General features: G+C 35.6%; 1 protein-coding gene across 7 annotated transcripts in view; it reads right to left on the reverse strand.

Annotated features, from left to right (window-relative positions):
* The window catches only part of DMD (dystrophin), a 1,078,552-nt gene that overhangs the window by 805,363 nt on the left and 246,407 nt on the right, over positions 1-26,782 (reverse strand). For all 7 annotated transcript variants that reach the window (XM_088521823.1, XM_088521851.1, XM_088521829.1 and 4 more), the window contains exons 3-6: positions 16,924-17,016; positions 16,225-16,302; positions 13,228-13,320; positions 6,955-7,127 (exon numbers count right to left, since the gene is read on the reverse strand). In XM_088521823.1, the coding sequence (XP_088377949.1) occupies positions 6,955-7,127; positions 13,228-13,320; positions 16,225-16,302; positions 16,924-17,016 (437 nt within the window). The remainder of the gene's footprint in view (positions 1-6,954; positions 7,128-13,227; positions 13,321-16,224; positions 16,303-16,923; positions 17,017-26,782) is intronic.

Raw genomic sequence — 26,782 nt, forward strand, 5'->3', positions numbered from 1 at the left:
TTTTTTTTTTTTTGCATTGTTTTTCTTTTGATTAAGTTAATGCTCTCAGGGCTGACATGCAATTCCAAGCCAACTCAAAATATATGGCTACTTACTGCCACTCTCATTTTATGTTTACAATATGAAGAGAATCTTTAAGAAAGCAGTCAGTACTTTACTGAAGAATACTTCCTACTTATCTTTTATAGTTGTCTCAGAGAATTCCAATTCTTGCTATCTATAATATGTTTAAGGGGCAATATTGCCGCCTACTACACCCAGAGCGATTAGAGCATAAAAGATTTTAAGGACTGAGGAATATGGCAAACAGTTTTTAAAAATCCCTGAAACATCAAAACAGAGTTTCAGCTAACAACAGGCTTGCTAAAGAGTTTTGAATGCAGCTGTAAGCAGGTGTGAAAAAACAGTAGGAAAAAAAAAAAAAGTGATGTCAAAGGGAATAACGGTTCTTAAACCTTTGATTTGCTCACTCTCTGTTGTTCAAATGGTACCAAGGGAGAGGAAATCTGTTCTCAAGTCTGCAGCTTGGTTCATCTCTGGCAGGCATGAGAGCCCAACAGACACAAGCAGCAGAATTCACTCCTCTTCCTGAGGAGATGCACGTTCAAAAGGGTCAGGAGTAGCTGGAACACATTGAGCTCCAGCAACCCACTAGTTGATTAGCTCAAGTAGCAGTGACCTTTTCATGGTTTAGAACATTTCAGAGAGCCAAAACTGAAAGGATTGGTGTTTCCACTGGAAATTTTATACTGTAAAACCCAAAAGGTACACTGAGTCTCACGTTATATATATATGTATATACACAAACACATATATATATGTACATATATATATATATATAAAGCTTTTTTTTTTAAATAGCAGTAGATCAGTCAAGGTGAGAGAAGCAAATCCGGAGGAGAACTTTCAAGCCAAGAAAATCCAGCCATGCTATGGAGGAAATTAAAGTCATAGTGAAGAGCAATCACAACCAGCACAAAAGCAACAGGCGACCGTCAGATTTAAAGCAATCAACAAGTCTCAGAGGAAGACGATGGCCACACTCAGTAAATCCAAGCAGATTTCTAAGAGAAACTTAGATTCTTGAAGGCCTATTCTTATTCTTCCTCAGAGAACACATACTAATTCTTCGCCAAAACCCAAAAGCTAATTCTAAAGCCATAATAAAAAAGTAGTGCAGATATAGAAGTTAAGACAGAAGAAAAGGAGTTCATAAGCACTGAAGAAACAAAACAGGATTTCTGGAAGCCTGCTTCTCTACCAACTTCACACATATTCATTCATTCAAATTAGATTTTTCCATAGAGGCAAGAAATTAATAATTACTCTAAAATGTGTATGGCAGTGAATCCCGGAGAGGTGATGAATTCTGCTAAGATGTAAGGATTCAAGGAATTTAAGGAAAACAAAATAGAATAAAGCTGGTCAGACATACCTTATAGCCAAAACACAAACCTAGTAACAGTACTAATTTTTATGTCTAATAAATTTTTCCATTTCTAGATTAAGGCAAAAAATGCTAAATCAGAGGAAATAAGGAGGAAATCAGAATTGGTATAATCACTAAGTTCTCCTCCTCCTCCACCCCCGCTCCAGCATATTTCAAAGGGAGAATTTTGAAGGAAGGCAGTAAGAATTTTTAAAGATGCTTTCACATCACAATATTTTGCTATAGTCTTATTGTTTTCATCTCTTTAGCATTTCTTAAGTGAAGCTTACCACAAGCCTTGAAGTAAACAACTTTTATAACTTTTGCATAGCTTTCAGTTAAAAAAATAATGTATATATTTCCAATGGTAATTATGAACATTACAAAACAAAAACAAACAAAATAAGCCCACACCATCCATGTATAACAGGCCATTTCCTTAAGCAGTTTTAACATCTAGCACAGGCTATAAGGGGCTCCAAAGTAATTAGCAAAAAAGCAACTTATAGATTTAACTCACACTTTCTGGAAGTGTAAGTGGAGACAAGGCACAATCACAAATTATTGCCTCCTTTTTAAGAGGAAAGTTGTTTTTTCATGACTGAGCTAGCCCTGTCTATACAAGAATCTCCAAGACTACAAGAAATTTATCTTCTTATACAAGAACGATATCTCCATTTCTTTCCTCACACTTAAACCAGCAGCCAGTAACATAAAATAACATTGAAAAACAACAACAAAAAAACAAAAGCAACAATGAACCCAATTTTAATTCTCCGGTCAATAATCTATAATCCTGAAGCAGAAACACCTGCAGTGAAGTGCTGATTTCTAAGACAGTCGCCTACCTGGTCTAAGTTCAAGCATTTTAAAGAAGCAAGAAGGAAGATAACGAGTTTAAAAGAATATATACTTTTTGAAAGGGCCAGAAATAGCTTGAGTAAAGCTACAGGAAAGGCAGAGATCTTTCTGAGACCCATATGACGCAAAAAGACTACCTTAAGTTAACAGAGAAAGGTCTGTGATCTAGAGCCTGAAGCAAGGATAGTTTCAAGAGTAGCAGGATGGACTTCTCCTTACCACAACAGTTTATTTTTCTGATATTCTTTGGAAGCTGATGCCACCTCACAGCTGTTGTCCTGTTTATTCAGTACAAAATAGAACATACCGCTCATGGAAATGCACCCCAAGCTTATCTTTATTATTCTGAAAATTTGCACCTTGGGCTCACCGACATGCCCTTGCAGCTTTGTTAAGCACCCTGAGCTCCACTGCCTCTCACACGCGATATTAAAAGGAGAGCAATAGCTGTTGTGCATAAGTATCCCTAGATAGATGGTAATTACACGAGTGGGAATATCTACACAAAGTAGGCTCTTGAAAAATGACCAGAGAAAGGGCATTAGAAATAACTGATCAAAACAAACCTGCCAGCAACAAGCAAGAGAAGGCTGGGTTAAAAGACTACGCGAGATAATTCCTCCCACTGAGAGTACTGCTCTTACAGCACATTATGTCTGCATGTTCAGTGGATTATGCAAGTCTCTCACTTGCTTTTAATTCCTTCAAGAAGGCACTGAAAATTTTCATCCACACTAATCTCTGAACTTATTAAAATTAAAAGAAAACCACCTATCGCAGAAAACACCCTTTATGAAGAGCGAAAATTATCACCAAATAAAGAGTGATTGATTTTGTTCTACTTTATTTATAAGACTTGTACCTATTTCATTATTATCCATGTAAAAAGAACTATACTAGATCATACCAGTAGTGCACATGAAGTTAATAACCTCTCCTTGAAAATAATATGTTCAATGGGTCTTTCAGCTATCAGGATCTTAAAGAGTTTCTGAGTTGGAGTATTTGTGTTTGCACAGGTATGCTGTCATGGGACTTCAGCAAGGTTATCCTAGTTTCCCAGCCCTCTATTCCTGAGTTTTTGGCATCTCATCCCAGAACACAGATGATTTAGTGCTACCCGAGATGTTTCTGTAGGACAGGTACCTAAAATTTAACAGTGGTGCGCACACACACACACACACACACACAAAAGGGTATAGTTAGTTTAAAATGTGTTTATTGTTTTACAGTGAGGAATGGAGGAATGGATTCTGGTGAATGTAATTTCTATCATGTAATGTCTACCATAACTGTGTTTTGGCACTTCTTGGTGAAACAGGTAAATACTATTTAACTGAATCCATAAGGAAATGGTATACATAAAAAGAAACCATAAACATAATGTAAAAAGGGTTGAGGTTTGTTTTGTTAAGATGAGATGGAGAGATGGAATACACATAGTTAGTATCAATTACAGAGTGTTAACATCAAGACCAGGAGATAAATTTATCTCCCATCTTCATCTATTCAGTCAACTTCCTCTTGATACTCTTCTCTCTTCCTGAAGTCAAAAAAAATGTCCACAGATAAAACTACTGCAACAGAAATGTAACAGAGGCTATCAACTGAGACAGAACATGAAACCTGCTTGAAGGATGACTCAAAGGTGCAACAAGCACTGTAAACATAGTATACAGTGTGTACTGTTATTTAAATTTTATCAGCATTTCCTTCAAGAATATTTGTCATTATCTGTTCAAAATTGTAAGACAGTTGGGTTTGCAAAAGAACTATTTTATTTATTTGAAAATACATTAAAACTGCACATCCAAAAATTTTCTGCTTACTGTATGCAATGCTTCCTGGAAGTAGGATGTGAATTAAATCTATTTCCAGTAAACCACAATTTAAAAATTTAAGCACTCAGCTAAAACCTCAGCTGTGGTAATATACAGAAGACAGTGTAACACTTTCTGATACAGTTATATTAAAAAAAAAAGAAAGCTTGAAACATTTTAAAGAAAAAGAAGTAACTATAAAACTAGTAGTGCAATTTAGATACACAGTGGAACTAGACACAGAATATAGCAAGTGATCTCAACAGGTTAGTACTTTATGTCAAGACTCATCCTTAACATTATACCATAATAGTATAGCACTGGTTTTGTAAGCAAATTAAATAGGACTGAGTTTAGAAAAGAAAGTATCCCTATATTGTACAAGACTGACTTCTACTGCCATCAAAAACAAATTACTTCCATGCTGCTAGGAAACACATGCTAGCCAAGCCCACCATCTGAGTTCATCATCATACTAGGTTTTCCAGCTACAGCTGACCTTTCTTTCTGCCTGACTCCAGAAGGCAGCTAAATATAATGAAGGCTGGGCACACACGTTGCAAACTAAGGGTCAAAATGCTAGTGTTTCTGGCTAAGCTGAAAGCTGAACTCAAAGATGTCAGCATCAAAGCACTAGCTACTATTTGCACTAAAGACTGTTTTTCACAGTTAAGTCAGGAAAGTCTGTTAAGAAAGTATGCAAATGCATGAATTGCTTTCTCCTCAAATAATCAGAAACTCACCTTCCTGTATGAGCTTTCATCTAAAACAAACTGTAAGATGTTGTATGCACAATTGAGAATATGCATTCCTCTTCTCCAATTATCTACCATAAGTCTTAGATGTGTCATTAGTGAATTATTCTACAAATGAGTTACAAATATTTCAAACAAGTACTTGCAGTGCTTTTGCTCAATTAAAAGCAACCTTTTGATGTGATAAGTGAGCAGTATTACAGATCATACAATATCACTGTTTTGATTCCCTATCTCAGTGGTAGACAAATTAAGTGGTTATTGTATATTTACCAAAGTAAAAGTCAATATATCTAAAAATATCATGCTATAATTATGGCCACTGTGTATTTTATCAGCCTGCTAATAAGCTTTTTTATTACAGTATTAAGTGGTTGATTTCTCATAGCAACTTATCCCCATAAGCAATCACCATCAGGAAAGTAGGGCAGCTTTGGAGATGTAGTGAGCAGTGATGGAGAAGTATGAAGTGCCCATACCCTTATGAGCCCCGTTAAGGATGAAGTTTTCCAGGTCAATTCATCCAGTATAGACTGACATTTCCACTTAGGGCAGCAGCCTCAGGATGCAGTTTAACATTTTATCCAATACGGTGCTAACTGTGGACTCCGCTGACAAGAAGCGGTGTCGTTCCCTTCCTCCCCGCTCTTCATTCCTCATGCCTGCCAAGGCCTAGGTGCATGCTCTCCTGATTTATTCCCTTGTACTGGATCACAGGACTGCAGAGCAACCAAAAGATCAATCTGACCTGACAGAAAGCTGACATGCAAGAACACATAAAATACTTAGATACTTATGTTTAGAGTGGACCAGCTTGCCCAAGCAACTCACCTGGTTGACACTATTTCCAAGAGGCAAATGAGCCATAAGGGGAAAGATGTACTGACTGCAATGTATTTTTATTCTTATTTAGCTTCCCAAACACAGTTACCCAAATACCTGCATAAGCACTTGCATCAACATCATGAGGTCATTAGCTTTAGGAGTATTAAAGGACAGTTTATCAGACAGTTTCATTCATGAACATTTACATCAGCCAGTGAAAAATTTTGGAAAGAAACACCTGTGGCTGTTTGCTTTAGAAGCTGGAAGATGTATGTTGTCTCAGTTTGTGTTTTAGAAGTATTTTACCTGACTTTGAGCATTTAATGCAACTAAGAATCAAAATAAAACTAGGATATTGCTTGACATGTACTGTTATATAGTAAGCCTCTGTAATCCCTTACTAAATTTATCTCTTTAGCTGTTCTTATCAATTTATCTGTTCAAAAACTCAATTCTCACTAATAATTTAGATCATTTGGCCACCTTTCAGGACAATTCCCCTTAAGAGAAGTATTGGAGTTATCAAAGGTGAAAAAAAAAAGGATCAGGGGCTTAAAACATTAAAAAATAAATATTGTTTTAAAAGCAGGAATCTTACTAATTTGGTCCTAAAGATAGGCTGCCTGCACCTTTTCCTGAAGCACAGAACCAGCAAAGGACTTTGAAACCTTTCTAAATTTATTTTATTATTATTATTTTTAATAGCATAGTCTAGAACAAGGTCATTTTTCAGGGTGGGATAAAACTCAAATCAGCTGGTGAATTACATGAAAGTCTGGAAAACAAGCCCACATTTTCCTGCTCTGTCCTTTCAAGGCAAATCCTTTCTTCTAATCCAGCAACCATCAGAGGCTTTCCATAAACATACTCCTTTCCTAGGTTCCTACACAAAAATCTCCTCTTCCCTACAGGACAACCTCAAAGGCTTGACTTCAAATCTATTCCTTACTATTTTCAAAAGTTTCTACACCTGTGCTCCTCCTTCAGACCTCAATCTATTCACTGAAATACCAGAAAACCATTTGAGCTAAGCACCTCCTGTTGCTCTGCAGGAAAGCTCAGACCCTCTTATCCCTAAGAAGATTAAATCTGACACAATGGTCAGAGCAAAGCAAATAAATAAATAAATAAATAAATAGATAATCCACATATAAGAAAACGCTAAAACTAAAAAAAAAACAGCTAAAATAGCCACACCACTTTCAAGCCCTCCTAGGGCCCTCTGTTAGAAGCATGCCAAAATAACAAGAGGCAGTTTTCCTACCTGTGACTGTGGAGGAGAGCATTGAAAGCCAATCCATCAGCCCAGCTACTGGTGAAATTGATAACATTGACCTGTGGGTAATTCCGAGTTGATTGGCGGACCCAGCTCAGCAGAATCTTTTCACTGTTTGTCTGTTGCAATCCAGCCATGATGTTTTTCATTACATCTTTGACCTACCAAAAAACAGAATTTTAGCAGTGATGCCCTAATTCATTAAAAGCTGACTTTTCCTTTGAAACCCCCAAACTCCAGCTGCCTGCATTTAAGCCTTAAAGAAAAACTTCCTATGCAATTACAGAGCCTACTTGGTGTCACAGTGTAATGATAGCAGTGAATTCTTCCTTTTTAAAAACAACTGATGTTGACTTGTTGGTCATCTCTGCTAATGCATTCAGTACATTCATCACTGTGACACATAAAGTGTTCTGTGAAGAAATAGGGAAGGCACATTTACGTCCATTATTTATGGGAATGGAGTGCATTTGAAATAAGCATTTTTTCCTCGTGGTTTTCTTTTTTTTTTTTTTTTTTGGCAAATACATCCTTAGTTAAGAGGATACATTATAGAAAAGCTAAGAAAATGATGGAAAGCCATTCTTCTCATATTGACAGGTTTGAAAAAAATACTAAGGAAAACCATATGTGCTCAGAGAACAGTAAATTATGCTTCAGACTTAAATGCATGCCCCATATTTTCATACATGCATTTCAGTGAATATACGTGTATATTGAATAAAATAATATTATTGTATACACTTAAGGAACATTGTGTATGGTTCATTTTCTTGAATTGAATTTCATATTAGCTGCTATTCTTGTTTCATTAGAGAAAGCTCATCCCTCTACAATTAAATTTCTATAAAAAACAACTCTAAGGGGGATTCCAAAAATATTAGTCTGAAATTTGACCTAGCAGAACCACTTGCAAATTTAATAGTAGCTTCATTACTGGCCAAAGAGCACCAAAATTTATAGTAGTATTTTTCTTTAAAGTGCTCCCTTTTAAGTCATTGCTTTCTCAATTTAAATGTTTAAGCTTAGCATCTCTTTTAACAGAAAGTTGCTTATTCAATATATTGGTTCATTGTAATTCTGCACTTGAATTGCTCATCACCGGTTTCAGTGGAAGAACAATATTTAGCACAGAAGCAACTTCATGATAGGACCACTTTGAAATTGTAAAGACTGTAAGAAATATGCAGAAGCTATTATCTCAAAGGACAATCGACAACAAAAAATTAATTACTATGATCCAGTAGAAAAACAGCAGATGTCAGTTTATTGTTCAGTATATGTTCCTTGATAGTGCAATAGTAATTAATTAAATCATTTGAGTAATTGTTGAATGAAGATAAGAATTACTAAAAGAATTTCTTGTTTTTATATCTCAAATGCACCAAAAAGAATATGAGTATCTCAATTTTCCTTTCGAGGCTTACACAGAAAGTTAATTTATCTTTTTTGAGATGGGAGAATAAATTGATCCTCTCTACACCTCTTGGGACAAATCCATGACTTTTTCATCTCACATTGTAATTTGCACCAGTGAAAATGAATATAAAATATTGCCAGATAATATTCTACAGATTCTTCTGCTTGTATACCTGGAGAAAGACAGTGATAAAAATTAGGAAATATGCTATTTAGTTTTAAATGTTTTATTTATCTGTGTGGATATCTTAAATTTCTGGTTAATATTTTCAGGAGAAAATATTCTTATTATAGATAACTCCCACAGTAAATAATTTATATAATTCAGAGAGAAGCTAAGAGATGGGTTTACTCTATTTCAAGACAAGAAAAACTTTGACCACTATGAAAATACAGAACTCTGTTTTCATGAATCCAGATTATAAAGAAGAAGCAAAGTTTCAAGATCAGCATCTAGCATTATCAGCCAAAATTAATCCATATGAAAGACTGAAAAGAAAATATTGAAACTATGGAAAGTTGTTCTAACCTGGGTTTCATCATTCAGATTTTTATCACATGCATGTGTTTAAAAATGTAGATTTATCTGAATATAATAAGTAAACTGTAACATTTGAAAAATATAACACACATAAATGTCCACATAAATGGACAGTTGAAGGAAAGCAGAAACTTAAGAAGTTAAAATACAAAACAATCAGAAAATATAGAAAAGAAAGTGGCAAAAAAAACTTTCTTAGAGACAAAGTTAGGTAAAACATCAGAACCTCAAAAGAAGGGCAATTACTCAAAAAAGGGGAGTAATTAGTATTCCCTCTGTTTTAAAGAAAGAGAAGTCAAAAAGTTTGTATTTATTTCTATTTCTGAATAAACTGATACAAGCTTCCTTAAAATTCCCCTTGTTCAATTTAATTATTTGACAATGGATAAAGGGAGATTTAGTCCTGTTTTCCTGCATTTTCTCTGCAATAGTGAGAAAGTGAATTTATGTTTTTTTGGTTGTATCTCAGGCAATGTTTAGAATACTGCCGTAAAATGGTCTGATCTCCTCCTGAAAGCCTCATTGCGTAGGAATTTGATGAAAAATGATAGAAAAACTCCACCGCTACAACAAGCCACCTTGTACGTGCAAGGGGAAGCACGGTATGAAGCTTGCATCACTAAATTAGTTTGCATCACATCCGTTTCACTTGCGATGATGGCTCAAAATGCCAAACACTTTACAAGGCTGGCATTTGGGCTCTGGTTACTACTTGTACGGGAGAGGGAGAGAGAAAAAGTAGGAAGAAAGATTCTGGAGAAGTTATTCACAGCATAAAGGTGTTTTCATCTCCCTCAATCACACAGGAGGCCGACAGCTCCCTGACAGAATGACTTAGCATTTTTTACCTGCTATATTTCAGGCTTTCTGACTGTACAGGTTACTTTTTATAGCCATAATCCTCCAAAGTCTTTCAAAGGACATTTTAAAGAACTCTTTAAAAGTATTTTTTAGGATGTTCAAGACACCCATCAAAATAAGTGATGCTCTCTGCCCACTGATTCAAGGTGGCTTGAGAGAACTGTGAGGATATTCTCTCCACCGCTATAATACAGGAGAAAATAAAAGGGTAACTCCAGTTAAAGCAGCAGTTTGGCAACAAGCACGCCGCTAGCCCCAGTGCTTTTAACAGCCTTCCATGCATGACTGTTGGAAAGCATCTCTCTGAAATACATGCTTATTATTTTCCCTTTTTCCTGAAGAAAGCCAGGATTTGGGCTGCCATTCATTTGTTATGAAAGATGTTTGTTAAGGTTTTTTTTTTTTTCATCCTATCCCTGAAAACAGGATTTGCTCTTATTTGGGGGAAATAAATAAATAAATAAATAAAACAAAACCTTTCACATGGTTTGTAATGTAGCTTTTTCCCACTGTACAGATATTCTTTGTCAAATGTAACAGTTGAGAAATTAATGATTTGTTTTTGTTCAAATGTTAATGAAGGGGAGAGACAGGGAGCACAGAACTGCGAGAGAGAGGGCAGCAGCCTCAAAGCAATGGAAGCTGCAATAGCCATAAAGAGCTTTGGTAGCAGGTGCTCAACTCAGAGCAAGGGTTCAATATGAGAGGAACTTTTAATAATAATCTGGAAAACAGGCTAGGCAAGAAAGGACAGAATCACCACAGGGGATACTGAAAGCCGGGAGATTTCTAGTGCGCGGAGCAGAGAGTGGCAACAAGGCGACAAATCTCGTCTGCTGCAGAGCCTCCGCAGCCACTGCTTCTTGTGGCCACCGATCCTCCGGGGCTGCCGTCTCCTCTCTGGCCAGCTCTGTCTCATTGCTCCCTCTGAGCACCTTTGTTCCACCACACCTTTGCTTATATTTCACACTGAGAGACTGACATTTTTGTAAGAGACTGTCCCGTGGTCATAAAGAAGCCCAGTTCTGCCTTAATGCAGTCCAGACAGATGGATGTGAGAGTGGAGAAGTATTTTTGTCCGATCGCCTGCAATAAAATTCTTTAACTGTCGGCACAACTTGTACCTGCTTCACGCAGGCATACAGAAATAATTCATCTAGGTGACTCTTCCCAGGACTGCAAGTTCTTGGAATCAGGAAACGAAAGGATCTGGAGAAGCAGGGTTGCACCGTCGAGCACAAACTGCACCACTAGCATGCACTAAATCAACCGGTCTGTGCATTGTTTTTCAGGGCTCCTACACACTAGAAATAAATGTAATCAACCACAGCCCTGGCTACACTGGCAAGCATCTTGTTGGTTCTTGGGGTGTAAATTAGCCTTCAACAACAATTGGTCAAATTTGTAACTTCTTAGTTCCATGAATAATCTGTGGTACACAAAATGGTATCAACACACAAAAATGCATCCTTTGCTTTCTTAAGTTTGCTTTCTTAAGCTTTCTTAAGTCTTATAGACTTTTACCATAAGTGCTGTAAAGATCTACCATAGTACCAACCTATAAACATGGTAGAATAATCAGGAACATAAACTAAATTGTGTAAATCACTTGAAAACCTGAAAGAAAAGTCAGAGGGGAAAGCGGGAAGGGGAAGGGGGAAGGGAAAGGGAAGTTTTCTTCACAAAGTTGTAAATATGAAAATTCACTTTGAAGTGTTTCTGTCCTTGGAGAGAAAAAGGCAGGACATGAATATGTCCTGACTTTTGTCTAAAAAGATAAAAGGCCAAGATCAAATCTGACATTTCATTATTTTTTAAAATTTTCAACAGCAACATGTTTGTAACATAATAATGTAAACCATGTTCTATCTTGTCTTTGGAAAAGAAACTGGAAGAAATTTTATCAAATTAATAAATTTACTTATACAATTTTGAATAAAAGAAGAAGTCCAGAACATACTAGTCACTTCCTTTCAGTGTAAAGAGATGAAAATGAAGCAACATAGACCGAATTGTTATGACTATGCCTAGTAAGTAATTGAAGTCCCTGAACTTTCCATACACGAGTACTTCAACTGACTGACTAGTACTATCACATTTGCTGTAATAGCTATCAGTAAGCTCAAGATCAAGCTTCGAATAAAATACCAAAGTTCTGCAAGCAAGCGAGTACTCTAAAAGTACATGCCTGTGGTCAAAAACCTCACCAGACTATACCAGAAAGTAACCATGCTTGTCTTTTGTATATGCACAAGTATGCCTTAAGAGGAATGCTGGGATAAGCTGAAAGAAAAATTAATCAGTATCGGTAATACTAAAGCATTACTATATATTTTGAACAGTTGACTTGAATTTTATTTGTGGACAAATAAAAATACAAATTTTATAAAAGAATTCTCATGCCGATCTATAATTCATAAAAATAGAAACACAGTGAATCAGTTATTATTGGTAGAAGTTTCAAATTTTATCTGCGTTTAGTAAGAAATTTAGAGCAGTGTTTTCCCTTAAACAAAGCAAATACTGGAGTGAGCAATAGGGATGATTAACAAGCGCTTTGAAGCTTTTTCTCTCTGTTGTTTTCACTACAGCAACCCATATAAAATTAGAAAAGAATTGCTCCTACTGCCATGAATTATGTGTATATATATTTTTGGAGAGGAGTTTATAGGTTTTAAATATAAGGTCTCTCAAGTTTTGTTTCCCGCTGTCTTCGGTTATAGTACTTATTGCCTGGGAGACAGAACCAGCACAAACAGTGACTCGTAGTTGAGTCTCATACAAACACACAGGCTCAGAGAACATAGATACTAATTCATTTTGAACTTTGTTTTACAGCTTTCAGAATTAGTTTACTTAAGTGACCTTATTTAGCATGTCTGTTCCTACAAGATTTGTATCGTAATCCTCCCTTTCTCTCTAAAGAGAAAAGAAGCTAAATAAGGCACATTGCTAGCCTTAACAGTCAGAGTAGCAGCTTTTTAGTGTTTTAACCATAATTGCCAGCATGGCGTGGCAGCAATGAAAAAGCAACAAATATTATTTAATTAAAACATGAAAGTCATCCCTTTTTAAGTACTAAAAAAAAAAAGATGAGTGACTGAAGACGAGTCACTATGAAAACCGTATATTCACACTGGTTTTGTCATTTGTCTATTCATTTTAGTACTGTATGTACTATTGCAACATCTCAATGAAATGAAAGCCAAAGAGCTAATGCTCCAATACAATTTTATCTTCTTAAGATTCTTAATATCCAGAAACTATGTAAACAGACTACCATAGGATTTGCTAATTTAGTCATAAATGATTTGTAGATGATCTTATATTGTTTACAATGTCTCTGTTTATTTTCTAGGCTGTGCTTGCATAATGATGGAACAAAAAAAGATGAGCAAAATAACGGCATTTCAGGAAGTGCATGCAGCAATGCCACTCACCTGCCAGTGGAGGATTATATTCCAGATCAAACCAAGGGTCAGCTTATGATTTCCATCCACAATGTCCGAACTGCCAATATTTACCAAATCAACCTTTTAAAGAACCAAAAAATATTTGTAGTAGATTACTAGTGAGCTATATTAACAGGTTTATGTTAGCTTCATATGTTTTTGAACGTATGTTTGAACATATGCTTTTTAGGTGGTAAGGGGAAAGAGGGGTGGGTTAGGACATATCTCATTTGATTTCTAATGTTTCGTAAAAAAAAAAATCATGTTCTATAAATGGGACAATTAATATGCTGGTAAAAAACAAAGAACAGACAGTGATCTGGAGTTCCAATTATTCCAGTTCAAACATGTTGTGAAATCATACAATTAATAAAACAGTTAGTAATAATTTCAAAACTTTTTATATTAAGCCTCTACCATTAAAAAAAACACAAAACCAAAGGATGGTAGAAAAACTCATGTTACATGCTGCATGCTTCACCTGGTTTACATAATATATTTTGTAGAAAACAACTCTGTAGTGATGTACAGAACCAAGGTATTATTCTATATAATTAGATTAAAAGAGAGCTTATTTTGTTCTTATTACATTTTCCAATACATAAAGCAAAGCAGGATGTGTTTTGCAGTACAGAGAAAACAATGATTGTAATCTAGACAAGCCTTTTCCACATTACTTTGTTCAGTAATGCTGTCTTTACAAAATTATATTATGCATTTGCAAATGCATAATACATCTGCATTTGTCCCCCTAGCATGTTCTTTCCTCCACATATGAAATAATCCTTCACCCTTCCCTGCTTTTTGTTTTATCTAGGTACAAATGCCAAATTGAGAGTTGTGCAAGAAAGAAGAAGGTAAGAAAGACCTGCACATTAGGATGGAAACTGACTCTAAAATTTGCATCCTTGCTGTTTCATAGGTGCAGTTTTTCATGGTCAGAACTAAGATTTTATAAAGATTTACACAGTCACCAGTTTTTGCACAGTTATTGTAAAATTACAGTCTGTGTATCTCCACTGTACTTCTGAAGATATTTGAAGTTATGTCTGCAGGCAAAGCCAAAACAAGGCTTTTCTTTTTAAAATTTCTATGCATCTATGGATAGGTCATTTTTACTAATCACATTCAAAGCTGACATACTGTCAAGAACTCTAAAAATTCTCCAACTCCTCATTTTTTCAGGAATTAATCAGATATTACTAGCGGCACATATGACTTGCGATTCCTTCTAGCGAGAAGTCTCTTGGAACACTTCCCAAGTGGTACTTTGACTTTATATCCTAAATGTCAAATGACATCCAAGTAACTGATCCACTAATAAGTTCATTAAGATATCACTTATGTGTTCAGTTTTCAGAAATAGAAGCCTGAATTCACGGAGACTACATCAGTTTTCCTAACACACAGGAACACTCACCAGTTTGTCTCAGTTTTGTACAATTCCATATTGGGGTAACCTCCCTCCCCCACCAAAACATTATCACCTTTCCATAGAAAGGAAACCTGTCAGACGGATTCACTGGAAGCAGGAGCATTTCTCAATCTGTTACAGCCCAGCTAACTGCAGCAAGGATCCTTGGAGGAAGGATGGCATAGGCCAGAAGATAAATCTAGATGAGTCAGAGGTGTTTAATAGCCCTAGACCCATTGATCTTGCGTTTCTGAAGTCCCACAGAAATCATTCTTGAAGCAATTTTGAAGGTTGGAGAATCTATTTCAAAGGTAGATCTTTTGGCTTAATACTGATTTGATTCACAGTATTCTGGATTGCTGATGAAATCTTCATATATGAAAAAGATGACAAGGTAGATGGCCATCCTATTTTCTAGAAATATATTTTTTCTTCTGTAATACTCAATTGAAATGTGCTCTACATTTTTCTGCATTTTAAAGAGACTATAGTGGTATTCTGGAAACTGAATAAACAGCACATAACTCAATTTAGCTGATATTCAGTAAATAAATATTTTTTAAAAGCATTTACAATTAAAGTTTTTAATGGTACTCTCGAAATGCAATAGAAGTCTTGCATATTGACAAATAACCTATCAGTGATTTTTTGAAGTGATATCAGACACTGAAGAATTAGAAACTTTGTATTTTATTTACTTAAAATTCTGTTAAAATGAAATTCTGGCTAGAGGTCTTCATACCAGTTTTGTAAGGTCACTTTCATTTATGCACAAATCCTCAGATGTATAAGCATTACCTTAGATTTATAAAATCAATGACTTTATTCAACAGCTGAACTCAAGCATAGTTAGTGACCTACTGCAGTTACCAAGAAATTCAATATAATATGTGACACAGAATACATTATCACTGCTCCATCACACCTTACTGTTAAGTTTAAAAGAATGTTACAGTTACTTGAATTTATTCTTGAGGAAGAGATACAATAGAATTAGGTGGCCACTGAAAATGTCTGGTAAAGTTATGAGTCTATTAGAATGCTTGCACAAGGAAGATATGGGAATATTTACTCCAATATTTCCAGTATGAAGAGTGGCTTTGATCTCATTTGTTTTCTTAATGCTATGACTTGTAAGGAACAGACATCAATGAAAATATTTAAGAAAACCCTCAGTTTTGGGTACTTCATAATACTCAAGAGTTTCATGAGTAGAAATTTTGACAGGTGTCTCCCCCTAACCAGCTATGGATGACTTCTTGTAATTAACCTTTTAAAACATATTTTAAATACTACACATTAACATAAGATTGTGTACTTTGATCAGTCTTCAAATAGCATTCATTATAGGTATATTATTCAAGCCTTTGCTCTCAGCAGATGTGAACTCTTTGAAACTCCTTGAAATATATTCCATCCTGGAGCAGAACCTGTATAGTACCTAAGTCACATTAATAAAACTGCCCTGACTCCTGAAATTGTGCATTGTTGCCAGAGTTTGATTCAACAGTTACAAAGCAGTAAGCAAACTGTCTACAGGATGTTCCGGCCCTGTGCTGCTGATTACTTACGTTATTTCTCTGCAAAACCTGCAGTGCTTTGTTGACATTGTTCAGAGCATGAACTCTTGTGGAGCCTTTTTCTTTTGCCTGTAAAACAAAGACAGTACACTGTATATAATCCAAATTTGTATTAAACCCATAGTTTCATACACTTCTAATAGTATTGATTATTATAATACATTGTACTTATGTAGCTTCTCAGTATGAAGTAAAAATAATTATGGAACACACTGGATCTACAGTTGGGAGCTAATTTGGTATCTTGACATTTTTCAGCGAGTAGATCTAAAAATGTATTTAAAAAAATCAGATAAATGTAGATTTTTTTTATTACATTGAGTCTTCTACTCCACGATACAACTTAGGACCATTACTATGACAACCAAAAAGATTAACATTGTGTAATATTTACAAGCATATCCTCTCTGGGCTTTGACTCTCAGGCTCTCAGCCTGTTTCCTTACTCTTTCATGAGAAAATTTCACAGAAAGATTGCAAGCCCACAAAACCCAAACAGGAATGCAAGGGAGGATGTTCAACCACGCTAAAGTGTCATTTTAGCATTTACAGGTTAGCAAACTCATCTGTCTTTTTTAGAAATGCTTCCACAGGTCCTCATCAATGGAGGAACTTTATGAGGAAAACTGAACTACACCTGTAACAATGTCATGATTTCAATGTACAGTATATGTATTAATATGCACTTACAAGTTTTTGGCCTGTAAGGCATTCCAGGAGCTCCAGAAGTCTTCGTCCATCTCGGAAATCATTAAAAAGATCTTCAATGCAACGTCTTCCGAACTGAAATTAAACAATGGTTCTAGTTAATTCAAATCCCACAAAAATGCTGAAACACTATTGCTAAAATTCTACTCAGACAGCAACTGTCATACAAACCCATGCATTTCACCTGTGTAAAAAGATTGCTCTAATTAAATAATAAATATAATAGGTATGTCACCAAGTAAACGTACATCCTTCATTCCCTCTTCAAACTATAATACTGCCATTCCAGATTACAATACTTCAAATCCAAAAATTTGTAAATTGTGCACATTAATTCACATTGTTAAGCCAGAACTAAATACTAATGAACTACTTCAGGAGGAAAAGAGGAAGTAAACAAACAAGCAGAAAGACATAGCAAGTTTAAATGCCTAGAAGACTCTTTTGTATGAGGTTAAAACAAACCTGGAATTCCAAGAGAAAAGGTAAGTCTTGGGCACATTCTGTTGAGCATCTGCCAACCATATCTATTTTAACGGGACATACTTGGAATAGTATTGAATTATTATTGCAGGTTGCTACAACTCAATTCCCATTTTCAACACAACATCAGCAACAGAAAAAAAAAGGAAATAATTCAGATTTTCAGACTTATGGCAATGAAAAATGGTGATTTATTCTTTCTAAAATGAAAGCCAAGTTGGGGCTTTGACTAATAAATGAAGTTTTTAACAAGACAAAAATAAAATTTATATATACTTCAGTCACTGTGTAACTTTTATGTGCACCTATGAATTCTGGCATGCAATCTTTTCATATATATGAGCTATTGAGAACCAAAACAAAATTTTGAGATTATTTTGTCAATGTCAAGTTCATTCTCCTGTCCCTATTATTTCTAATTTGGGAACTTTCACAGATGTTTCCATTGATTTTGGAGTACTTTAGTTTGTGAGTACTGATACCATGCTGACCTGTAGTGTAGATAACTCCATTTTTCTCACAGAGCAGTTTAGAATCAGGAGTCCCTATTACATGGGAACAACTTGTTTTTTTGCCAGTGAAGTACTATACTAACACTCATTAGAGCTAGCTGGGAACTTTATAAAAAATATTTTGTCAGAAATTATCAGTTCTTTCAGAAGGTTTCTTAATTAAAGGACAGAATTAAGGACAGCCTCCAGTCTTTTTTTTTTTTTTTTTGGATAAAGGAGATCAGTATTTCCAAGCAGAGCATCAAATACTGTGCTCTTGGTTACACTATCGTGATGCTCTCACTCTTTCGAGTGTTTTACTGCTCTAAGGTTGCTCCTTTCTCTCCCCTCTTTTTTTGGGTAAGATCTAGTTTCTATTTCACAGAACAAACAAATCCAAAACATCAAAAACTGTTTGTAGCACTTGAAATCCCTGCTTTCTAGCCCACTTTCACAACCTGCGCAGTGTACTCCATCTAAGAGCTGATTTCTGCCTGTTACATAGGCTGCCATTTGATTACCACAGATATTTGAAAAACAGTACTGGAAGAGATTCAGGTAGTATCTATTGACCCCGCTCAACCCCTTCTGCAAATCAAGCATGCACAGTATCCCTGAAGTTATATTCCTAAAGCTATGCTTAATCTATATGACACAGACATAAAATGCTGACATAGCAACTAAGCTGAAATATAGTGGAAAAACTTTACTTTTTTTCCTCTACTCTTGCAGAACAAAAGTCATTTTTGCAGAGGGGAGACACAAGAACTAAGCACTTCTAAAGGAGCATTTTAACACCCTTGAGAAGGTTCAAGCGATCAATAGGTCTTCCGTAGCTCCGTGAAAGAATCCTGCCCATAATATTAGTGAATCATTCCGGGAGAATAAGCACAGTGACATTTTGGTAATGGAATATAATTATATTGCTCGGTATCGTAAGTGAGAAATACAAGTAGCCTTCCTAACTCCTTGTGTGTCTGTCTGTCTTCCATTTTGTACCATTTAAGCTATTCATAAAGTTTAGGTTGAAATATAAGACAGCATAAAATTCTACTTGACAAAATAATGTAGGGTTTTTTTTTTTGGTAAAGCTTTCAGAAAGGAAATAAACCCACAGCACAGTAGCATTTCCAGCAAGACATTTTAATAACAAATAAATTACAAGTAAACCTTAAGTTACTATTGATTTTGAGGGTCTTGGAAGTATACCTTCAATTAACCAACAACTAAAAATACCTTAAGACACACTATGCTGCTGCCACACATTTCATCCCTAACCTGAAGAAGTTTGCTATTTCTTTGGCAGTTGGGAAATTAAGTCTTCTTTCTCAAGTAGACTGAATGCCTTCAGTGGACCAACACTGCAGTAAATCTTCAGAAACAAAGGGCTTAAAGATTCCACAAAGAAATTCAATATGCTTTCAAGGTCATTTGAAAAACACGTGCTAAATTGAAGTTCAAGAAATAATGAAAAAGCACGCAGCTAGTCCATGGGTACTCAAAATAGATGGCAAATCCTTTAATATAAATACCCCTGTTTAAGATGGTTTTTAGGTTATGACCTATAACATTCATACTTTTCCTAGAGAAGAATGAAAATGTTCAGAATCTCCATGTTATTGATTTATCACTTTCCCTAAATTATAAATGTAAGAAAGAAAGCAGCTCTATACTTGGTTGCTGGATAATATTTCGTTCTTAAATACTTCGAAGATGGAAAAGATAGGGGAAGGCAGAGAGAGGACAGTACAGAGGCAGAACTGTAGATACTGCCCATGGATCACAAGTAGACTTTCCTGCAGCATGGTAGCAATTTCTCCAGCAATTCTACTGGCAGCAATTTGAAGCTAAGGTAGATTTTATGATGCTGGTCAATACATAAGTTGTCTGCACAGGGAAAACACTAGTCAAGTAGATCAGCAAAGTAATTATCGTCTCTCCCTTATTTGCTTACTTCAGGGAAAACAATTGGTACAGAGATTTGGGGGGTTTGGAGGTGGGATGAAAAGGACAGTAAGAAAAAAAAAAGAAGACAGAATAAAGAATAAGAGAAAGTAACTGTAAAACTAAAGTAATAAAAAATGAAAGTAGCAGTTTTTCTACAAATAAGATTGACAAAGTAAAATCTAAGATAGCAATTTACTTTTCTATAATGTTGGAATCTTCATGACTAGAAAGACCCTAGGGATTTAAACGTATCACAATGTTTTAAGTCCTATTCTAACCTCCTGTCTTCCTGTTGTATAAAGGTCAAAACACAGACAATTCTCTCGGTTTAGCTGTTATGGCTGTTGGCGGCAATTACTAATCTTTACATAATATAAGAAAAGCTGAAGAAAAGCTAAGGTGTCTATTAAAAACACAAAATTGTGACACATAAAGAAATATAAGATTCTTGCTTTATTATGGATGAATTTAAACCCTCAACTCCACTAAGGACTGAGGAGTATTCAAACCTGAGCTCTCAACATAATTCTGTTGTATCTCAGGAGGAAAAAAAATACAAAAACAAACAACAACAACAAAAACAAAACAACAAACAAAAACCCTTGGCCAACTACACAGGAAATACAGCATAATAGACTTAACATAACATGTAGACTTTGTCTTGGAATTATAGTATAATAGACAATTAACATTTCAGGGAAACATGGCCACTTGCCATAGTATCTTCCCCCAGATGTTATAGATGTAATAGGAGCAAAACATAGGGTAGAGGATCTCATATATTAATGCAACTGCATGTATGTAGTGTAGAATGCTCTTTGATTTATTTGGATTAAAATAATGTCCAAGAGCTAGTTCCTTTCCATACTCAGACAACAACTGAACCAGCCTTATAACAAAGAAGGTTACCTAAAAAGACAAAAGCAGATGGAAAAGAGCTAGAAGAGAAAATCAGAAACAGATGGGAAAAAAAAATCATAAATAAATGTAGTTGTTAATCTGTTGTTGTGAATATATTTAAAGATCTTAATATATCAAACTCCACCTTATTCATCCTACTACTTCCTATTTTCACTGCCACTTTCCTGTATTCTTCATACCAAAGATTCTTTTTATATCGGTAATTTCTCTAGCTAATAAATTATATTAAACAAGGATCTAGTTTAATCAGCTCATTCATCACAAACATTATGAAAGAAGTTAGTATTACTGGAAGCTTTGCATAAAAAAGCCAGTATTCTCTACAAAGCTCTCTCTGTTCAGTGTTACATGAAAGCTATCAATTGTGAATGTGATGATACTAAAAAAAAATGCCAAATAATTGAAAAATATCTTCCCCAAAGAAGATACAAAGGCATTAGTTCATGAACACTGACTGCCTGTTTTATGCCACTCAAAAATTGTAAGACAAAACTCTAAAAATTCTGAGATTGGCATAATATCATTATCAAATATTACTTTTTAGAATTAATTTGCATAGGATCTTTCTATAGCAAGATAGGACAATCAGCGGTGGGCTTATTTTATACTTCTGCTAGAAAGAAAAAAGAAGGAGAAAGGAGAGGAAAGGAGGAGAAGGGAAAGGAAGGGAAAGAATGGGAAGGGAAAGGAAGGGAAGATAACAGCCTAAGATACAGGAAAATACCTGATAACAAGATTGTAACACAGCTATTATTTGAGCTTCTTTAACATACATACTTTTTTTCCTGATTTAGAAAACTGTCATATGGCATAAACCTTTTTCCATTTTTCAGAAAAATTATAGAGAGTAAAAATTTGCCTGGGGGAGAAATCTCAGACTTTTCATTTTCCTCTCCAGACAAGTATACATTTAGATTACACTCTTCATTTGAGGGCAGACTAGCCATGTGGGAGAATTATTACAGTAAGACAGACATAGGATGCTATTTCCTATGCAGTTTACAATATTACTGGCTTATTATTATAAGTACAGCTGGGAAATTTAGCAACAAGAATTAGTGACAGAGTAGAGAGACGGAGACTAAACTAAAGGAGAAAAGATACTGTAAAGACAGAGAATTCAAGGTTAGGCATGATACACTAACCAGGGGATTTATGGTTACATTAGACTTAACGAGGAAAAATCAGGTTACATCAAAACCAGTGGACCTAGAAGTCCTTCAGACTCCCAGGACAGTTATATAACTACAGCTGTAGCTTGAGACAAGACTTGGGCCTTTAAGACGGGCAAGGAAAGCAGATGGCAGGGCTTGGGAGGCAGCTGGAGTGCCCTCCAGATGGGACCCCAGCTGGAAGGGGGAAGATACTAAGGGCCCTGCTGTTGGTTCTAACCTCAGAGTGCTGATTACTGAAAAAAATGAAGACACCATCCAAAAATATAGAAGAGCCAAGGCCACAGTTCTCCAAATAATGTCTCCAAGTAATTCAATCCAAAGATGAGTTTGTAAATCTGTATTTTTTTTTCTGAACAGATGTTGGTATAAAGGGAAGTTTTTTAGAAGGAAGAAGAAATAAAAACTTGGTTAGTTTATATATGTTACCCTTACTATGGCTGTCAAGTAATTAGTCTTTACTTGCAGTCAAAATATTTGATGCCTCACTCCTTGAAACAATAAGGAAAAGCTATTGAGCTAATCTCAACAGATCTTTCCAGGCAGTTTTAATAAAAGAGGGATTATTAATACTTGCTCTTGCTTCGCTAGATATACTAAAGGTTGAATTTCTTGCTTTGGCATATTAGTATACGAGTTGTTTAGTTCTACTGGGAAGTTTGAGGATATTGACTGACATTTTCTTTCATTGATGCCAGATTACTATTAGAGCATCAGAAGTTATTGTCCCAGGCACGAGGGAAGAAAGAGGTGCAAGGCAAAATTTAACTAGGCCATAGCGTTAGAGACTCACGGGAATCCCAGAGCAATAACTAGGGCAGTGCACATCGATATTTCTCCCTTCATCAGTTTTTCCCCCTGCAACGTGGAGGCCTTTGCTCCTGAAACTCTATATTGCCTCATTAAGTCAAACATTGAAAAAATAATAAAAGAAAATACTTCTCTAGTACTCTTTCTATTTTTTTGTGGGAGAAACAGCTTTTTTTGCAGTCTGTGCCTAACTTCGCCTTTCAGGGAATTACACTGAGGAGCAACTAATATAAACTCTTGATATCTGAAAGATGACAAGCTACTGTGATAAGGTAAAAAAGCCTTGTCTATAGCTACCACACTCGTCCCTGGTATGAACCCAAATATTACCAAGCGTTTCAGAAAGGTAATGCTTACAACATCTGCAGCAGACTTAAAAAAACTCACTTCTGCCCTTAAACAGTAATGTATGGGCAGGACTGACTGAAGAAAGTTCATGCTTGTGGATCAAGATCCAGGATTACTCCCAGGGTAATGGCCCATTTCTTATCCGGGTTCTTTCTTGTATGTTGATGTGTAGACCTCAGACCCTCCTGGCACTTTTGCTTAAGTTTTGGAAAAGGCTAATTTCTCTCAACAAAAGGAGTCACTGCACTTCACTAGTGTCATTACAGAGAAAAAAAAAAACACTCACAAACCCTTAGGGCTCTGAAGAATACTTCATTATTTCCCTTTTAAAATACACCAGACAATCTCACTTTGTGGGCCACACATATCCAAGCAAGCAATATGGATATTAAGGCAGACACTGTAATCTTAATACAGATAATTGGTGGTTTTCTTTGCACTCAGAAATTTGCTTATCTCTAAATTAAATGCAAGTTAAAGAAAAAGCAGATAAGATTTAATCAGCCATAGTTAGACACACCCCATCTTTGCTTTTTGAGGCAGGCAGCTCTCCCTCTAGAGTTATAAAGCCTCCCCGAAGTTACAGCACTCACTCAGGGAGGACAGAAAGGTGCTGGCAATTTTGAAGGCAAAGAAGTAGAGAGCTACACAGCACACAAAGAGCAGCCTCGCCAGGGCCTCCAAGTATTTTAGGGATGCATTACAGATAATACGTATTATCTCTTCAGTCATCTCAAGCCAGTACATAAGGTTTTCTGAGACCCAAAACACTGAGATATCTTTTGTGAAGAAAAAAGGCTTCTACTTTACCTTGCCATTGTTGCATTCTGCTGTAAGATTAACTGTATGATAATTAAACCTGTGGAAGTTTTATCATGCACAGCAGAACTTCCTGAAGTTATGTTGAAATGCTCCCCATTCTTGGTATCCGTGAAATATTAATGAAATTGAATTACTTACCCTGCTCTGAAAGCAAAGGAAAGCCATTATTTATTAATTAGACACATGATATTTTGAAAGTTAGGGCCAAAATCATTATCTACCCCTCGTTTATATACCATTTTTTTATGGGGTTTATTCAATACAATTTGAATTCTCTCTAACCAGATGTTCTATCTTATCTAGCAGTGCCACTCGAAAATGAGATTTAGAAATGAAACACATCACAAACCGTTATTTTTTTTTTTACCTCAGTGTATTATATTCTTAATAAGAAGGACTGAAAATGATTAAGAACAGATACTATTTGTAACAGCTACAGTTTTTGCACAACAGGTATTGTGCAAAAACTGAACATCTGTTTTGAATAACATAAAAATCTATTGATACAGTCTCCAGTTAGATGAAGAAAATTACATTATAATAGTATTAACAGTAGTTCTTAATACCACTACAATATTATCTTTAAAAAATGAATATTATCCATAATGTCAATTGTTACAATAAGAGGACATAATTTCACTGATTTTAATGTTACTTTCTGAAAGATTAACTATTCCCCTACCCCCCAAAATATTTTACAAACAATGGAGATTGATCAGCATGTGCAAACCATAAGTATGAAAATGAAATCATGAACAACTTTTAAAGAAAAATTTGATGAGCCAGATCTAAGCTGGAGGTGGGAGAGCCAGCATGGGTACCCACACCTGCGTGTGGTATGTTTTAAAGTAGTCGGATATCTGTTAACAGAGAAATAAACAAAAGCTTATCGTATCTTTGCAGATTGACAGTCTGAGGGAAGCACATCTATGTCCCCTTAAAATCTGAAATAGCCAGGCTATTGCCACTGTGACAGGATCTGTGGAAAATTATCTTTTTATTAAAGGTTACCTCTATCGCCATTGCAGCTCAGCTTTGACAGAGATACAAATCAGGTAAAATAATGGCAAAGAGAAGTAAGCGTTTCACAGATGATGGGAACACAAATTCAAGCATTATTCCACCCTTCGGTTGAACCACGAAAGCTACACTGACCTCGCAGATAATTCATATTCCTATTATTTAGGATCTCAAAGTCTTTTGTGATAGCTTTTCAGTTCTGCTACCATGCTGAATGAGAATCTGATTTAGTAACAGAAGCATTCAACATTTCTATGACCTCTGCTTTAAAAAGCACTTCTCTTTCTTAGGTTTCCCATCCGCCAGAAAACGTAAGTGGTGAGGGAACTGTCGAAGTTTAAATAAATAGAACAAAAACTAACTGGTTTCAAAACTATTAAGCTGGTGCTCAATAAATGCAATGAGATACCTATACTAATTCACCCAGCATTTATTACACTAAGTTTCTATTTGGTTAGCAATGAACACAGAGTGTTGACATTTCTCCTTTTCTTTTAAATAATACATAACTTTCAGGGTAATATAAAATAAAACTGCCAACTGTATTTTTCATCAGTTTAATCTGCCAGCTAATGTCACTGAAACATTCATTACTTTCCAGTATATTGATGTTCAAGGTCATTAAGGAATGGATGGCTAGCAATGGGATAAAAAGAAATCTTTTGGAAATGGGTATGAACACAGTCAGCAAGATCCTACAAAGTCTGAAGAATGAATAATGAATTCTGAGTCAAGGATATGGGCTCTTCTTCTGAGAGTGCAGCTAGCTTGGAGCAATCTAGCCATTTGCCTGCAATGAGCTTCTTTCCCAAGTATGCAGGTACTTGCCCTTTCCACCTCTGCAAATGGACATGTAAAGAAGAACTCTATTAAATTACCACATTCTAGAATTCTTTTGTTATTTATGTTCACAGTGGGTAGAGATTTATAATGGCCAATTCTTCTAGACCGTGGGAGCTGCAAAGATGACAACACAGGTTTTGGAAGGCACAAACTGGATGTATCAATCAGGAGCCAAATGCTGGACTTCTGGCTTTTTAAATTTTAATTTAAAGGGGAATGAGTTTCACAGTAGACTGTGTCTATAAACATCTGTTATTCAAGTACATTTTTTCTTCCAGATGTGACTACCAGAGAACACAAAAGGCACCCATCTAACTAGGGGATGTCTTCAGCCTCAGCTGAAGTATAGCATTAGTGCAAAATCCTGTGCAGTAGAGAAGTATTCTGAAATTTTGACTTTTGGGATTATTGATGTCATGAATCTTAAAAGGGCAATTTAAAACTGACACAAGGAAGTGAATAATACTGCACTATATTGCATTTTTTCATGTATGACGATGTCCTTTCTGAGTGAGTGAGTTTGGATTTTACTTTTACCAAGGGACATATTTTGGCAACACATTTTTATCAGTCTAGAGCTTAATTCCTGGCTGCCAAGAAATTTGGGGGTATAAATTTTGGGTTGAATTTCTGACATTACACTTCAGGTATACAATATCATCTTTGAGAATAAATAAAACAAAAACAATTTTAATAATGTTTACTCGTAAAAGATGACAATACACCAACTTTCATCATGATGAAAACCAAAAGAACAAACTCCATAATAACGAGGCATTATTCTTATTTGTATTACAAAACCTGTATGAACCCTAAATAGACTTAACCAAGATGCGAAAGAAGCCAATGAGACATGTGATTTGGATTGAAGATTCAGGATGCAATTCAACTTAATACTATAAAAGGGCTCACATTTGTGGCCCTATACTGATTTTGACTTTCCTTGAGAAGTCAGCTACCCCAAAACTTGACAGAATTGGATAG

This window comes from Tinamus guttatus, unplaced genomic scaffold (genome assembly GCF_059628265.1).
Source record: "Tinamus guttatus ecotype Peru unplaced genomic scaffold, ASM5962826v1 Tinamus_guttatus_pri_ptg000008l, whole genome shotgun sequence".
In the NCBI taxonomy this organism is placed as follows: Eukaryota; Metazoa; Chordata; class Aves; order Tinamiformes; family Tinamidae; genus Tinamus; species Tinamus guttatus.